The sequence below is a fragment of the Cladophialophora bantiana genome, assembly GCF_000835475.1.
Source record: "Cladophialophora bantiana CBS 173.52 unplaced genomic scaffold supercont1.13, whole genome shotgun sequence".
In the NCBI taxonomy this organism is placed as follows: Eukaryota; Fungi; Ascomycota; class Eurotiomycetes; order Chaetothyriales; family Herpotrichiellaceae; genus Cladophialophora; species Cladophialophora bantiana.
In genome coordinates this window covers 783220-800574 of record NW_015971587.1, presented here as the reverse complement: position 1 = coordinate 800574, position 17355 = coordinate 783220, and the positions used below count along the sequence as shown (strand labels likewise).

The 17355-nt window shown below is 51.8% G+C and overlaps 3 protein-coding genes across 3 annotated transcripts; 1 reads left to right on the top strand and 2 right to left on the bottom strand.

Annotated features, from left to right (window-relative positions):
• On the top strand, positions 1-4758 carry Z519_08646 (uncharacterized protein; the record flags this gene model as incomplete). Its single annotated transcript, XM_016766374.1, has 5 exons — positions 1-315; positions 366-594; positions 641-888; positions 959-1148; positions 1205-4758. 5 exons carry the CDS (start codon positions 1-3, stop codon positions 4756-4758), a joined length of 4536 nt encoding a protein of 1511 aa, XP_016617532.1.
• Positions 4759-6408: 1650 nt separating this feature from the next.
• Positions 6409-8424, bottom strand: Z519_08645 (uncharacterized protein; the record flags this gene model as incomplete). Its single annotated transcript, XM_016766373.1, has 3 exons — positions 6409-7727; positions 7783-8003; positions 8060-8424. The coding sequence occupies 3 exons, from the start codon at positions 8422-8424 to the stop codon at positions 6409-6411; spliced, it is 1905 nt and encodes a 634-aa protein (XP_016617531.1).
• Positions 8425-12288: 3864 nt separating this feature from the next.
• On the bottom strand, positions 12289-17076 carry Z519_08644 (uncharacterized protein; the record flags this gene model as incomplete). Its single annotated transcript, XM_016766372.1, has 1 exon — positions 12289-17076. One exon carries the CDS (start codon positions 17074-17076, stop codon positions 12289-12291), a length of 4788 nt encoding a protein of 1595 aa, XP_016617530.1.
• Between the last annotated feature and the right edge of the window lie 279 nt (positions 17077-17355).

Below are 17355 nucleotides of genomic sequence, written 5' to 3'. Positions count from 1 at the left end.
ATGACCTTTGCAATGCCGAGCACCCCTACCTTGAATCAAGACTTTGACGATGCCAGGGACGAGTTCCTGTACCAGCTTGCGGACGAGGACAGGAATACCTTTCGTGGCATGGATACACGTGAACAGCTACACAACTATACAGCGCAGCTCGTGGAGGCCTCTCAATTCAAGAAGAGACCCGCTGTGAAGATACTACGGATAGTAGTGTTGCTAACTGAGGCCCTTGCGCCTTATTTCGAGGCGCTTGAACTTGTCACACAGGGCGTCTCAGCATATGCCTCCATGGTCTGGGGATCTATATCCCTAATTCTCAAGGTTAGAAGGTCCATTTTCCCCGTGTGTGACCCAGTGCTGAACCACGAAAGATGGCAAGCCGCTTTCCTGCTTTCTTCACCAAGCTGGGTGACCTTTTGCAAGAAGTGTCGGCACGTATTCCTGCTTACCAAAAACTTCTCGAACTCACCAAATCGGACGCTTCTCCGTGTGAGCGACCACCATGGAACGATGCACTGAGCTTGTCCCTTCACAGGTTATATGCTGATCTTTTCGATCTTTTCGGCAACCTGGGTAAAGTTTTTACCCAAAAAGACGCAAGTATGTTACCCTCCTCTCTCCTCAGGTGGTATATAACAGGATATAGGACTGGGGAAAACATCTTTGGTCGTTACTCATCTACTTTGGCATCCTTTCGAAGCTCGGTTCGAAAACTTCCTGAAGAAACTCGCTGTCCACACCGAAATTTTTGACTCAGAGATGCTTGTACGAGCCCAGAAGCCTATGCAAGCTGTGCGTCCCATTCATGAGAGGCTGTTGATCCAGGAACAATCACTTCTGGAACGGATGCCCGAATGCAATGATATCCTTGGGGAGGCGAATCAAGGAATGAGAGTAGCCGCCAAAAGTAAGTTCCTTATTCAAACCGGTATGGAGGACCATTTACCAAGTTCTTCTAGGTGAGCTAATTGACCGCATCTGGAGGTGGTTGTGCCCACCATCCTTTGCCGATGTTTTGAGGGGGGTGTGTTCCCTTCGTCAAGAGGGCACTGCAAATTGGTTGTTCAAGCTCCCAGAATACAACTCCTGGTTGGCAACCTCTCGGGGCGTAGACGGGCCATGTGAGCGGCCTGGCCCTTGGCTCTGGGTTAGAGGTCAGCATTCCCTATTCCTTGTTACGACTCGACACTGATGTTGACCCTGAGCATAGGGGTGCCCGGAACCGGCAAGACCGTTCTTGCCTCCGCAACGATTTCCAAGCTCTCCGAGTTAGCCTGTCCGAAAACTAATGGCTCAAAAGTTATCTCGTACTTCTTTTTCGACCACGATACCCCGGCGCGGAACTCGATTCGCTCTGCGTACGCGTCGCTGCTGGTTCAGGTCCTGGATCAATGCTCCACATCCCCCGATATCCTTGATCTGTTCAGCTATGCTATGACTCGAAGGACTCGAGCACAAGATCTTGCAACAAAAGATGACATGGCTGACATACTCAAACTCTTGACACCCCTGTTGCAAGATTGGTACATCGTCATAGACGCTGTAGACGAGTGCGCCGCGTCAGAATCATTCCTGAAAAGCCTCTTAGATCTGAGGTTGGCTGGGAGGCCCAGGATTCTGTTGTTCAGCAGACCAAATGTCAGCTACCTTCAACGAAACGTACCTGCTGCTGACACGATTACCGTGACGCCGGAGCTTGTGAACGCCGATCTGCGCTGCTTTCTCTCAGTCCATCTCGAGGAAATGCAAAACTTGGATCTCTTCCCCCGTGGTGCCGACCTTGACGAGCTGCTCTGTTTTCTTCTCACGGGCGCTGATGGCATGTTCAAATGGGCGCAACTCATGATTACCTATTTGAAGTCAGACGCTCTGGACATTTCGTCCCGGTTGAGACTAATCAGAGGCCTCAAAAGACCTGAAAAGCTCGAAGATATGTACATGCGCATACTTGACGTGATCGCGCGGAAGCCTCGAGTTGAGCAAATCTTTGCAAGGCGCCTGTTCGTGTGGCTTGTCTTCGCCAAAGGCGTCGGTCGTCTAGATCAACTCCAGGACCTCCTTCAGACACTGAAAGGGAAGGTAGCCTGCGATCTCACTTTGGAAGAACAGAGAAGCTACAAATCCAAGTTCGCCAATTTTGAGGACAGCATAGTTGCGATCTGTTCGAGCCTAGTTGAGGTGAAGTGGTCCGAAGAAGAGCCTCGACGCAGGGTCTGCCGCTTCGATCATTACTCCGCCCATGAATTTCTCAGGGTGAGGTGTTCCCAAACTAGCGTTGACGCTGATATCGGAGTGGCAGGCACCGAATACCTCCATCCCCCGAGGTTTGAGGCGGAATCCGAGTTGCTAATGGCCTGCTTTCAGTATCGCCAGATGCAGCAGTCTCACCGGCCGTCTTCCGGGAGCTCTTTCCAAGCAGTGTCCTATACTATCTTAGACGATACTCGACCGTTCCTGAGATACGCCACCTTATTGTGGGTAGCACACCTAAAACAACCATCGAATGCTTCTGGCAAAACACTTGACGCCCTCATACAAACGCTGGGCGCATTCCTCGCTGATGGCGTGGGCATGTTGGCCTGGGTTGAAGCACTTTACATCTACCAAGCAGACACCAAGAGGATATTTGACGACTTAGGTCGATGGGCGTCCAAGTTACCCACTGGTCCCACCTCGTCCTCTGGCCCATTTTCACAGAAGCTCAACGATATTGCCCACCTTGTACATGCTTTGGTCTCTGACCTCCATCAGCTGGACAAAGCGGGGAAGGCTAAACTTTTGAGAAATCCGGGTCAGCTCTGGACCGAAATCACGGCGTTCAGCAATAGTCCATTCTTTGCCCGACCCTCAGCGACTACTGCCCCGCAAGCTGTGCCGGGGGAAAGTAGGCTATCAAGTGGTAGCTCCGCTCCTTTTGCCCAAATATCTCGTGAGAAGGCTGACGAAGACATCCTCGCTATTCTGAAAATTTGGCCTTCTGCGGTATTCGAGAGTGCAACAAGGAACGGCTACTCTCCTAATGCTGGTGGATCCAACGGAATGTATCAGGGATGGATTGCTCAATATCAGCTATGGAGCATACGGCCCGCCAACCCCGTTCTTAATGAAGAATGGGATTTTCCCCTTGACGTGCAGGAGATCTCATCCTATGTCGCTATTGCTCAGAGTGCATCTACCACTAATTGCCAAGGATTCTTCAATTCTGCTTCCGCCGAGGCTGATACTGTTCGCATCAACCGGCAATTCCCTATCAGCATCGGCCAGAATCTCGACATGTTCACCGTCCTGCACAAAGTTTATGCTAGCCACAGAAATCATCTGTTCTCCTATGAAACCGGTCGGACGAATCTCTGTAATTGGTATTGCAAGCGACTCCCGATTATCTATGACGCCAGGTCTGTTTCAGTGTTTCAGCCTCTGGATCGCTGCGTACAAGACTCTCGCAGTAGTGGAGTCGCTTCGAGAGAGTCCCGTACTGTCTTCAAAGCTGGCAGGCCAGCAGCCTTCCGGATCTTCGCCCACAATGACCTGGTTATTTACCAAGGTGTTGCAAGCAGCAGTTATGACAGGGGACTAGACCACTACAGCGGCCGCTTCGTGAACGAGAGTTCCTTCATGGCAATCTTCAAGGTGGAAGCATACGGCCGCGGTTGCAGCGTCAAAGTGGTCGCTGTTCTGGATGGCCTGGACTTTGCAAATGTCTTCAACAGTTGCACTTTCCATCCGAGCCTGCCGTTAGTCGGACTCATTTGGCACACTGGGACATTTTACCACTGTGCTGCGCTCTGGAGCTTTGCAACCCCAAGCCGGGAAAGGAAATTCGGAGCCAGCTATGTTACGCCAAAAGATTTCCAGATTGATACCGTCACCACATCCACAGTGCTGGCGGATTGCGGCCCGGTTGCCAGAGTCCAGTTTTCCGGAAGCGGTAGCGAACTGCTTGTCGAATTCTTCTTTCACTATCTTCCGAGCGTCCTCGACCTCGAAGAAAGCGCCGCATATCACGCTGCGGTGGCTGCGCGCGACAGCTCGATGAAACATAGAATCGAACAGATATCAGGGTTCTCTCGCCGAGGTTGCTGTCTAGACGGAAACCAGACTCGTTTCCCAGGGCCCTTTGTTGCTCTGCAGCAGCAGGACGGACTTGTTGTCCATGGGGACGAGGCATTTTCTCGCTACGTCTCGAAACTCGATCTAGCTCGACGGAACGTTGTTAAGCCAACCCGAGACGTGGATTCTCACAAGGAACAGACAGTATCGTCTCGGGCAGTGTCCAGTGATGTTGATCATCTCCGGGTTAGTGTTTGCTCACCCACGAGGACCAGACAGGACAAGATCGCGCTGATTCTGAACCAAGCGAAAAGACCAGATCATGAATTCAGCGGGTTGATCAGAGATCCTCGGCCAACGGCTAGCACGGGGTACGACCAAGCCATGGCACCTTGCAAATGGATGCACATTGGCTCTCTGCACCGCAAAGTACAAGATGAGACGCAAGCTCTCCACGTGAGCATTCCCACTGTGGATGATTCCTCCTCCTCCTCCTCCTCCTCCTCCTCCTCTTCGTCGTCGTCGTCGTCTTCTTCCTCTTCTTCCTCTTCTTCTCCTCCTCCTCCTCCTTCCTCCCCCCCTTCTTCTCTTCTCCATGACCTGAACCAACAACATACGACCAAGGGTCTGTTCTCACATCAGAAACGACTTCGATCAGCTTTGGGACGCGAGCCATCCGAGGAAGCCGGACCATCCAAGAGACTCCGTCTTTGATTTGAGCTGGCTGCTACTTTTTTGAACGGCGTACTTAGCACCGAGTTATGCAAATATGTTATCACGAGGGCACGTCTGGGATGACTGTCACAAATAGAACTCACGAATTATGTATTTGTTCGACGAGGGTACCTGTATGCTCGTCGAGGAGAAGGATAAGGAAAGGGCAAAAGAAAAGAAGAAAGGGAAAGGGGACAACGAAAGGAAAAGGTACATGCACAACATACAAGGAGGGAGGACAGGGTAGGGAGGACATGAGGCAAACACAAATACGTCGGCACAGACAGAAGACGAAGATGGAAGGAGCCATCTTTCAAGGCAATGGATCGATCACCACCCAGTTAATATTAGTTGAACCGTTCAATTTCCGGTTCTGGCGACCATCTCGTCTCATCTCCTCCCACCCCCATCTCACCCAATCTCTATACTCCCTGAACTCGGTACAGGTGGGGTCTTCGTGACACGTTTAATCTTGCGTGCAAATTTCCTGTCCAGCTTGTACCTTGTCGAAGTAATAGTCTGGAGCCTGGGACCTTAGGCACAGCTCAGCAATCAATGTGGTGTAGCAATAGTTTTGAAACAGAATCAATCCAGGGTTTCAAACACAAAAAAGCAACTTAGTCGAAAATTTCCCACCATATTAATGGGGCGCTCTGCACTGCATGCTAGAAATATAAGTAGATCAACCACCACCGCTACTACTACCACACCATCATCATACCTCCCAGTTTCACTCCCTCTCCCCTCCCTCCTTTCCGTATACGAGCGACGAGGCTCTCCTCCTCGCACTCTCTCACTCTCGCTATGCCCTCAACGACATACTCCCCAACCAAAGCAACACCATATGCTTGCCAGGTCCCGCCGCAGCTTTCTTAGTTCGACATCTCCACCGACATCTTTTGGGTCAACGCCATCCATCCGTCCATCCATCCGCCCACCGCCCATCGAACCCGAAAACCCCCCGGCCTCTCCAAGTTGTGATGGATCAAATGCTTCCAATCTTTCACAAACTGACAGAAAAGCCAGATTTGTGCCCCATGCCCAAAAACAAAAGTCCCTTGGGAATCATGTTGGATATATGTGAGAAAAATTAATTCGCCCTGTGCATATTGTTCAGACTCCAGAGACTCTGATTTCCTTTTCGGCCCAAGCACAAGAAAACCTCTCGCCATGCATTGGTCGCAGGTGGCAGAGACAGTATTCAGGATCAACAGCCTGAAATATCTCTTTCTGGCTGAAGTTTCCGAGTTCGTGCTTTTTTTACTTCCACAAAAATGACCCCAAAAACCGACAGAGTGCAACCATGTCCCAAACCCAAACTGAAGAAAGAAGCAAAAAGTCGTTGCTGACACATAACCACATGACTAGACAATTTTGTGAAAGAAACAGAACGAGGTTGCATGAAGATCAAGAACCGAAGAGACAGCAATCCACGCTATCAGACAGCTGGCAGCAGCCGTGGCCGCGCACATACTAACAAGAGATATCCATATGTAACAGGTGGTAGAAAAATAAATGATGAGCGCCGTCCCGACAGTGCTGAGAAGAATTGGGTACCCAATTTGTGCGAAAAAGCGTGTTTCTAGGAGTTAAGATTCTAGGGGAGGCATCAAGGTCATTTCAAACTGATACAGGGAAGGTCGTTCGGTTTTAGTGATGGAGACCAGCTTGTAGCGCGTGAGGGTCCACGGTGCCGAATGGTGTCATCGGCATGTCCATGTGCTCTCGAGGGGTGTGGAACTCCGACATGTCGTTCATCAACAGCATGCCATTCTCATCCAGCCCAGGACTCGGCATGGGCATATTGAGATTTTGTTTCGAATACATCTCACCCAACATCAACGTGTCATCCATAATCCCGTGTGGGTTGAACATGTCTGCCGAAGCGCTTCTGTGCAACGCCGACAAAGGTGGCGAGTGGTCGGCAATGACGGGATCCGGATGACCCATGTGCGGCATGGGAGACACCGAACTGGGCATCATGGTATGGTCAACCATGGGAGAAGGCGACAAGAATGGCCCGTTGAATTGCTGTGGAGTGCCAAACTCAGATGTCGGCATGGGTGGTTGAGCTGGGTTTGACGGGAAGAAGCCCGGGCTGGCGAATTCCGAGGGTGAGGTGGCAGTGGCAGACATGGGCATCTGACGGAAGTCCATGCCGTACCCAGCAGAAGTATCGATCTGCAAGCTTGGCCCCAGAGGAGCCTGGACAGGATGTTGTGGCATGGGTTGGAAGAGGTTGTGCTGGTCAGGGGCTAGTTGAGGCGAAGGCTGTTGTATATGGAATGTTGGCATCGGTCCATGGAGCATCGAAAAGTCAATGGCAATGGGGACAGACCGACTCCTCTGTCGCTTGTGACCCGGATGCATCCGTCCAGGATGAAGGTGATGCTGTACGCCGAACTGTTCTTGAAACATTCCGACATGAGGAGGTTGAGGCCGTGCGAATTGGACGTTAGGTTGAGACGCAGGTCGCACAATTCCCATATTCGGGGAGACTGGCGCCGACGCAGGCATGGCATTAATGTCGAACGGGTTCAGCCGGTTCTGGAACGATTCGAGCGAGACTAGTTTGGCAAGTTGACCGCTCAGCACCTTGGGATGCCCACCTAGATGGTGAACCAAGATCTGAGAGGCTTGCTGGTCTTCGGTGAAGTCACCACACTGGTAAAAACCCCCAGAGTTGGATGAATCCATGAAGAAGTTTGGCGGCCTGTTCAACTCAATGACAAGCCCACTTGGTCTCGGCGGAGCCCCATTTGCGGCTGGCGCCGCGTCGCCGGGTTCCAGCTGGATGGACTTGATAAAGGCAAAGGGAAATTCGATCTTGTAACCGGCTGAGTCGTTGTTGATGTAGTAGGTGATGCATGCCTTGTCGGGGGAGTAGAAGATAACCAGATCCATGGCGTTCTGACCCACTCGACGCCAAGTACCGATGCTCAAAGACCGACAGGTAAAGTGTTGAATGACTGCATCTTTGGGTTAGAGAGAATGTTTGGCTGGTTCGATCGGGCCATAACATACCAACTTTGCCTTGGCCGGTCGGATCACCATTCATCAGCATGCCGCCGCCACCATACTGCGCCATTGGCCCACCAGGCCGCAGAAGCTGGCGAGGAAATGGTCTTCCAGATTCCATGGCCTGCATGGCCAGCAGCTGCCTCAAGGACTCTGGGATGTTGTCCAAATCCTCACCATTTTCTAAGCTTTTCTTCGCAAGCATCTTGATCTTTGCGCGTCGGCGACTACATCAGGCCGTCAGCATCAGACACGTCTCAATTGCAGTGAACCATCTGCCTACCTGTTCTGGAACCAAATCTGGACGGACCGTTCGGTCATGTTGATCTCTTGAGCGATACGTTCGCGAGTGGCAGCCGTAGGGGTGGGATTCTTGTTGAATTCCATCTCCAAGGTCACCAATTGCTCTTGCGTAGCCCTCTGTCTCTTTTGGTTTTTCTGTTGCTGGGTCAGAGTGCTCTTGCGAGGAGGACGGCGAGGCGCCGACGCGGACCCTTGAGTCGTGGAACTATTCGAGGCCGGCGTGGTTTGCGTGGGTTGACTGGCATTTGGGGAAGGAGTGGATTCGACCGAAATGTCGAGGTCTAGGTCAGTCGGGTCCGAGGACATCGAGTCCATTGGATCGACTTTGATGTCGGGGTTACCCATGGTGGAATGTTTTCGTCTCTCTGTTTTGGGGCCGTTGGGAAAAGGATTGAAATGCTCGTAGGCAAGGTGTGTAGGGAGGTTGACGTTGCTTCGTTAGGTGGGAAAGGGTGTTCGATGGCTGATCCGAGCAGCGAGATGGGAAATGACTTCGTAGCCCAGCAAGTTCGACGTCTCCAGTGCTCGCGCTGTTGAAAGGGGTGGGGGTTTGTGGGTAAAGACTGTATTGGAGCGAATGGAAAAATAGAAGCAAAGAGCTTAATGAATGTGGTTCGAGGGCCTTGAAGGAGTGAAAGGCGCACTCGACAGTTGATGATTGAACAACAAGAGAAGGAAAGAACGTGATACAGAGAGATAGAAGAATGGGAGAGAATGGGTCAAAAGCGACGGTGAGGATGGAAGGGGAAAAAAAAGAGAGGGAAAGACGAGACGACAAGAGCAGGGCATTAAGGGAGGCCGCGAGCCCAGTCAGGCGAAGGGCAGAGGAAGCGGTAAAGAAAGGCCACTGGTGCCAGCGGTGCCAGCGGCGGCTGCTGAGTGGTCATCCCAGGGCCACCAGGGCCTTCTGGGCCTCTCGGAGAGCCAGGAGCCAGGAACCATGCCCCCCCTTCCCTCTCCAAAACCCTTTGAGCCGAGTACCAATGCAGGTACAAGAAGGCCCCAAAAACTCAAAAGCCGCACGGGCCCCTGGTCGTGCTGGCGGGGCGGATCCTGGACGGGCTTAGTGCTCATTCTAGCTAGAAAGGGCGTCATTAGCGGCCCTGATGCCTCATTATCCTCCCAGAATCTGACATGGCGCTTTCTAAGCGTGCCAGGCAGCAGGACCACTATCCTCCAGCCGGTGTAGCCGCTCCTGCTAAAGGCCCAATGGTCGACCTGGTTTGTCCTGAGCGTCCAGGTGTCGCACTCGCTCCCCTGGAGGAGCTCGCCAGGGCCTCGTCTGACGCGCCCAAAACCCCCAAGGAACCCCCAAGGGAAGCACCACAGGATCAGTCAAAACACCCCATGTCACAACATGGATTCATGCTGTCCGTCTCACCCACCTGGTCATGCTGGTCGTGCCGTTGAAAACCGCGTCCAGGGATCCTGATTGGCTCCAAAGGGCTATTGTTCCGAGTGCTTGCCACAAAAAGGGAGTTGCACACAAAGCAGCCAGCTCATGAGTACTTAGGACGCCAGGAAGAAGCCTTTGATACAGGTATCCCGTGTGAGGGGATATTTCTGGTGCTAAGGGAACCGTTGGATTTCAATTCGACATCCACTGTAACTCTGCTGGCACGCGTCCGAGACACCATACTCACGCTTAACTGCAGCCGCCAGCACAGAAACGACTGCCAACTCTAGGAGGTCCCGAGCCTTTTCGTCAGCAGTGCACCCACCATCATTCGAGAAGCTGGGACGCCGGCCGCCTTTGTTGTCCTGAGTACCGAGCAGAGAACCCTAGCAACCTATCGAGCTCTCTCCTCGTATTCCATAGGCAAGGCCGTAGCCCAGGTCGACTCCGATCGACCATTCAAACCAGGTCATGGGATGCTTCTCGAAACAATTCGTGCGGAGCCCATCTCGTCTGTGCCCCATGCTGATCACCTTTGATTCGTGTAGTCAGTGCACCGTTACGACGGCACCAATAATGCAGACAAACGAACTCAGGTTCTTCAGGCGTGTGTACAAGATCCACGAGAAGATCCATGATTGGCCACTCTGGGCAACGCCTTCATCTCTGGTGAGCACCATGATGGCGGCTATGATTCGCCACAGAACAATCGCAAATGCTTCTACCAAGTAGGCTGCCCAAGGTCGTCATGATGCACACTGATCAAGTCCGAGCTGCTCAGGCCAGCAGTGGCGCCTCGTCCAGCATCGACGAGCCAGCTGTCTCACACATTGCATTGGACAGCCTGGTGAGCCTAACCGTCGACAGACAAGTCAGTGGGATGCAGGAGAAGCGAAACAAAATGCCTACTTGTACGCCAAAGATGGTCTCACAATCATATGTGTTGTAACCCTGGGCAAAGTGCTTGTCGTTCAAGCATTGATGCACTTGGTCAGACGGCTCGGATGAAGACATGGGGTGTTGCACATGCCAGGAGCTATGGGCTGATTCTCCGCAGCATCCGAGCCGGCAGAGTACTTCCAGCCAGTCCACGGATTTTTTTTTTTTGGTTACTACCAAGTAAAATATCCTCTATTCGGGTCTCAAAGGCCCGAGTTCGCCACACTGATTTATTTTTCCGGAGAACGGGCGGGTAATGGAAGCCTCGTTGGTCGCAATAAATCCTCTAGTCTGAACTTGGTTGATGATATATATTTCTCACAGATCATGTTGCCTGAACACACCGTACTGTGCTCCGTACAGGGACGAGGGAAAGATCAAACCTAGCAAGCCGTAGGAACCTTCGATAAGAACAGATAGGAGACGGAGGTTTGCGCAATTGAGACCAAACTAGTTGAGGCAGGAGAGCTGGAGCTTAGCGGTGGTCTGACGAGGCTAACTCTTGGGCGTGGCAAGTGTTCCAGATACGAGATGGCTATTCCGTAGAGGGCTGTTGGTACGAAGCTAGAGTTTTCTTCTCTTCGACGGTTGACTGTGGCACCACGCTGCCGAATCGCCCGCATTGAACAGCCCAAGTGCCCTAATCGATGAAGATCTAGTGCTGCATGAGAAATGTGTGGCTTTTCCCCCTTTACTCCGCATTATTGCAGTGACGCCTCCTTGGACTAATGTCAGGTACCCGGTCTCTGTCATTGGAGGACAAGCTCGCCAGGTCCCCGAGCAAAGTGGACCGTCCAGCAGAACTGCTAGGATCCAGGATGGAAGGGTGTCTGAAATGCTGATGAACTGACAACAGAGAGTGGAAAGAAAACTCTTCACCACGCGCGAAAAGTAGGCTGTATCCTGTATCCTCGGCGAAGGAGCTTTCTGTTGTCATGAGACACATGCTCCGTATCTTTTCGGCGACGACTGAGGCTTCGCAAGAGTGGAGGTAAAAGATGGTCCTTGTCTGGTACTGCAGGCGGATATCAGCCCACGGGAACTCACCACCGTCAGTTCTTGATACTCTGTACATCATCCAACCCCCCCGGCAAACTGGGCGGCAACTGAAGCCATGGAGAAGCAAGTCAACAAAGGCAGTGCGTGGTGTGAAACGAAACGGCACAGAAAGAATTCTCTCGAGGGGCTGATGCCGCAAATGGTGTCACGTTGGAGCGACTTCTTGGCAAGGGGCTTCGAATGCCCCAGCGGCGGTGTGTTTCCATCAAAACAACTTGAATCTTGTGTCTCTCTCATGCTGTTGGAGACCCGTGCACTACTTGTTACTCTGTGCTGGACCTAGTCTTAAACAAGTTTCCTCAGAGCTATGGCATGACTGGCGATCTTCGCTGGAACGCCAAATGGGAGTTGACTGCCACCGCGCCCACGGGCGGCGGATTCTTGCCCCCCTACTTAGGTATAGGTACATTGTCTCACCTGAAGCCCCATCTTATACCTAAAGCAGGCACTCCACTTAACCACACGGAGTACACCTAGTTGGAAGCGCTGAATCAATAGCACGGATCCCCCTGCCTGTGACAGCCGAAGCCGATGCATCCAAGGGAAGGATACGCCGAGGTGGCAATGGCGCACTAGGCAAACATCGACAAGATGGAAGTGGACAGTATGCCCTCCGAGTATATTCAATTCTAGCTGCTCGCTATATGCATGCCCTGTACCTAAGTCCATCCATGTCCCAAAGACCCTGTCCCATGTTCCGTCATACTTCAGTGCTCGTACTCCGTACATTTCATACTCATTTCTCATTCCCAAAAAAAAAGAAAAAGAAAAAACAAAAGCGTCTCAGGGGTATTTTTTGGTCGTCGCCCATATCTCTATCGTAGTAACTCCTGGCTCCTGCGCACCGCGCCAAAGCCCTTGCTGAACAATTCGCCAATATCGATAGACTTGCGCTGCTGCGACAGCTGTACTTCGCTCATTTCGTGACTGCTCCCGTTTGTTGGATTCTGTGGTCTCTTCGTACTGGGCCCTGCCCTGGTGCTGAGCCCCGAGTCGTTCCTCCTCATCTTCGGCTTTCGCCCATCCGTCATGTCGCGAGGCTTGTTGAGTAATTCCTGCACTTGTGCCTCCCGTTCAGCTTGTTCGGCAGCTGCCCGGGCCAGCTCCAGACTTGACTTTTTAGTCCCTCTGTCCCAACCCTGCTGCAAGAGATCTGCCGCAGCCTCCTCGAAGCGCTTGCGAACCTCTCTATCTCGCTCAAACCCTTGAAAGATGTCCACGTCGCTGGGCCAGACAACCGCGCTGACTGCTTTGATGGTCACTTCGAGCAGACAAACGGCCGAGATGGTCCACAGCAATGTAATCCACCAGAGAAGGTTGCGCCCGAACCGATCCAGCAGGGCGTGGTTGACGCTGTACACAGGGTTGAATGGGTAGATGCTCGACAGAATGAGGTTCCACAGCCACCACCCGCCCACTGACAGAAAGATCGCTACCGCTGCCATCACCGACTTGTTGTGCAATTCAATAAACTGCAGTTTCAAAGAGATGATGACGATACATGCAGTGAAGACTAGGGACCCGAACGCGTACAGCTCCTGGTCTCGGGTAAACCAGGCGAGCCCATATATGCCGTAGATCATGAAGTAGACAAGAACTGCCTCGCAAACCGCGAGTGTAGCCCACCTCAGATAAATCCAGAAGCTGAATCCACGATCTTGTTGGCCATAATTGTAAAGTTCCGGGACCGCCAGCAACGTGGATGCCGCCAAATCCTTCTCGAAGACGCCTAGAAAGATCACTGGAAGAGACGTGAACAGTGTGTTGAACATGGACAAACTCCAGGGCTCGTACAAGCTGGTGCCGGTGTAGCCGTTCCATCGCTGATACAGGGCTTGGGCACTGTAGAACATCATCTCTTTCCACAAAGTGCCGAGAAGATACTTGCAGATTCGAACATAGTTCCATCGCCCATGCACGAGCAGCAACTTCAACAAGAAGCGGAATTGCGCAATCGAATAGTCCGAAGTTCGCGTAGCTTGGAGGCCTTCCTTACCGGCAATGCCAATACCTAGATGCGCCTCCTGGATCATGGCAATATCGTTAGCTCCATCCCCAATAGCCAATGTTACAGAGCCCTTGACTTTGGTCCTGATGGTTCGAACAAGAGAAGCCTTCTGACTTGGGGACGCTCGACAACAAATTACAGAGTCAGCACGGATTGCGACATCTGTAAACAGCGCCCTCGTCGCGCGGTCTGCGTCGATAATAGTCAGAGTTAGTCCATCAACGACCAGTACCGAATGCGCCGTTTTCTCGTTGCAAATCTGGGCAAAAGCCTGGGCCATTCGATTGTGCAAGTCTCCGAGCTCGTGGTCAAGGACAATGACGGTAGAATAATCCTTGATCAATCGGCAGGAGTGGCCAATGTTAATGGCGGTCTCGCGTTTATCTCCAGTAAGCATCCACATCTTGATGCCGGCTCTGCGAAATCGATCAATAGCATCAGGAACCCCCTGCTGAAGTTTGTCTTCGATTGCGGTGGCTCCAAGCAATTCCAATTTCGCCTCGAGCAGTTCTGCTGCATGTTCAATCTTTTCTTGTCTGTCCACGATGCTTGTTGTAGCAGACAAATAGACTTCCTTCCAAGTTTTGTATTCATCTTCGGTCAGGTAACGATATGCATACAGGAGGGTTCTAAGGCCTTCAGTCGCGAAGTCATCAATGTGTTGGAAACAGCGTTCAAACACGGCATTCTCGTCTAGAATGAGGCTTTCGTCAACAAGATCTTCTGAATCATCGGCTTGCATGGATGCACGAGGTGTCGTCTGAGGCGAGTATTGCACTCTCCCACTGTAGCTTTCGGATTGGCGAGATGGAAGTTGCATGGAGGGTCGCGATGAGTAAAATTGAGAGCTTTTACGTCGTTGAGAAGTGCCTGCATCCTTCTCGCGCTCTTTCAACCAAAGATCAATGCTGTCACGCACGGTCCGAGAACGGTCGAAGGAGAAGCCACTGGGTCGTGGAGAAGCTGCGTACCCAGAGCTTGATCGCTGACTTAACTGAGTGCTGCGCCTCCTCAATGCTTCCTGCGCTTCAACGCTTTTCCGCTGACTGGCTCTCCTTTGCACGGCTTGCACATTCGAAGCTGCCAGATCTGCCAAACGCAGGAGCTGCCGAATAGTGCTATCGGCGCCCTTGCTGATCAGGCATATGCGTTGGTCGGGGAAGCGCACAACGACCGACATTCGCTTCCTAGAGCTTGAAAATTCAATAATGTCCAGCACTTCGTACTTTTCATAGACGGGAGAAGCCTCGTCCTCGTCAGAATAAGTCTTGATCGTGACTGTGTTAGAGTGTCGGTCAGTCACGATGTAGCCTAAGTCTTGCGCTGCTGTCACCAATGCCAGTTCATCCGGTGAAGCCGCCTGATAATCAATATTGCCTTCATCATCTTTCTCCGGGATACAAGTGTGACATAGAGCCAGTGAAAGAAGAAAAAATCGAGCTTTGCGGGCAAAGACAGTATAAGGCCGCCGGTAGATGTAGTCGAGGAGATCCTGTGTCTTGCCTGATTCCATGGTCATGTCGAGACCGTTTGAGGCTTTCCACTGTGTCTCTTCAGTGGTATATGCTTGTTTGATATGGTTGACAGTCCCAGCACCGGTTGATGCGGTTGATTTTCGCAGAGCCCTAGAAAGAGACATCCTCTGCTTCTCCGAACGAGGTTCCTTCCCTTTGCCGCCCCGCTTTTTGTGCCAGAGCTTCTCACGACCAGCTCCGTCTGCAGCTTCGTCTTGCAGGTCGAGATCATGCAACCACGAAGTGCCACCAATGCTCATTTTCCGAAACTTCATCGAGTTGTTCGTGAGCGTTCCAGTTTTGTCGGAGAAGATGTAGCTGACCTGCCCTAACTCTTCGTTGATTGTCGATGTATGCGGTTCCATTGGAGTGTCTGATTCGGGATCGTACATATCCACATCATTCATCAAGAACATCTGGGCCAACTTGACGATTTCAAGAGACACATACAAGCTCAGAGGCAGCATAGTGTTCAACATGATGATGAAGGAGGTTAAAACATGGCCAAAAGGCACTTTCGCGTCTTGAAGATACCACGATTTCTCCTCTGTCGTCCGACGCCAGATCTGGTAAGCCACCGTTAAGATTATAGCCATGAAGATGACGAGCGATGCCACGAAAATGACAACTCGATTGACCTTAGCCTGCAAGGTCGGTGCCTTTGTGCGAGGAGTCTGGTTGGCATTCATGCGAATCTTACATTCCTCGCCGGAATAGATGGCCAGACCGACTGCAGATGGAGTGTTGCGCAGCACGCTGCCACGATACAGGATCTCCGAGTTGGTCAGCGGGAGTGTTGTTCCGTTGATCGTTACCCTGCCATCGAATTTGTAGAGATCAAGGTTTGGATCCTCCACCGCGAAGTCGGCAGGCAGCCTGGCGATGGCATCTGGATCTTGACAAGCTGCACTCACTTCGGCCACAGGTTTCTTGGATTTGAGATTTGTTTCTCCATCGAGGCTTTTTGTTTCGACGTAAGCTGTGTCTGTGGGCTCATCCGTATGAAGTAGTATCAGGTCGGCAGGAATACCAGCATCTCTATTTAATAGTACAATGTCGCCAACTCGTACTTCGCTCCATGTCTTTTCCTGCCACTCTGTCTTGGCGGAGCCAGATGGAGCAATCCTGAGGACCTGAGTGACTCTTTCATTTTCCTCTTTGTCCAGGCGGTGTCTCCTGATGTCGTCATATCCTTCTTTGGCCATGGACAGAGCGACAAAGATAAGCAGGGGGATAATGGTGGTGTATGTGCCAGTCGTACTCAGACCGGGTATCATCTGGAGAATAGAGACGCACAGAAAATAAAAATTGGCAAGTTTTCCAAATTGGGCAACGAGCTGTTTGGGGACAAAGTTCCAGGGAGTGTAGCGACATGAGCAAATGGCGTTGCTGATGTAGGGCTTCCCAGTTCTTTCGTCGAGGGCGTGGTCGGCCTCTACTACATTCACCTTGATATGTCTTCCATCAATACTGGGTGGAATTGTGTGTGCTCGAATGATCCTATCCCGAAACTGGTGGTAGTTTTCCGTGAGCCGTTTGAGCAGGGTCGTTCGAGAATGATGTTGGGACATCCACCGTCGATACAATGGGAGCTCTAGGTCAGAATCCGAGAGGCGCACAGGTTTGGTCGAGCGCGCATCAGTTTCTTCTTCCGCCTCCTCGACGGTGATTGTGGTCGAGGGTGAATCAGTCTTTTGTGCGTCGGTGGCAGCCTTTGCAGGGTCCATCTCAAATGTACCCCCATTGTCCGAAGCCTGCTTCTGGATGTTCTGCGTGAAAAGCGAGCGTCTGAGGGAATAACCCCGATTGCGACCAACAGAAGGACTTTTGAGTATGCCAGCAGGGGGGCGAGCCGAAGTCTTCAACTCTTTCGCTTGTATATTTTGATCTTTATCCCGAGGGAATTCAATCGAGAAGCGGACTTTCGATGTATCGTTGGCAGGAGGGTTCTCCAAAGGTAGGCCCGCCGTGTTTTGCACCGAGTTTCTTCCTGTGGAATGATCTCTACCGGCCCTGAGTGAGTCCTGCTCACTACTTCCGTGGGTTTGACCGCCTGGGTCATTTGATCGGTCTACCGCCATAGCGAATGTCTTGAAGGATCTCTGGTAGAGGGCGCGAAGGGCTGAAATGGCTTGAATATTTCATCGGCGCAGTTCTTCCCGATAGTCGAATCTCATTGTTGGGGCAAAACGTAGGAGACGAAAAAGCTCCATGTAAAAGATTGGATTCGACGAAGGTCAACTTCACGTATTAGAAACAAAGACATTGCTCATAAGGGGATTGCGACGCAGAAAGGACGTGTCTCAGATTGCGCGGATGAATCTTGCGAGACAGCTGGGAGCGTTCGTAGAGGGGCGGTG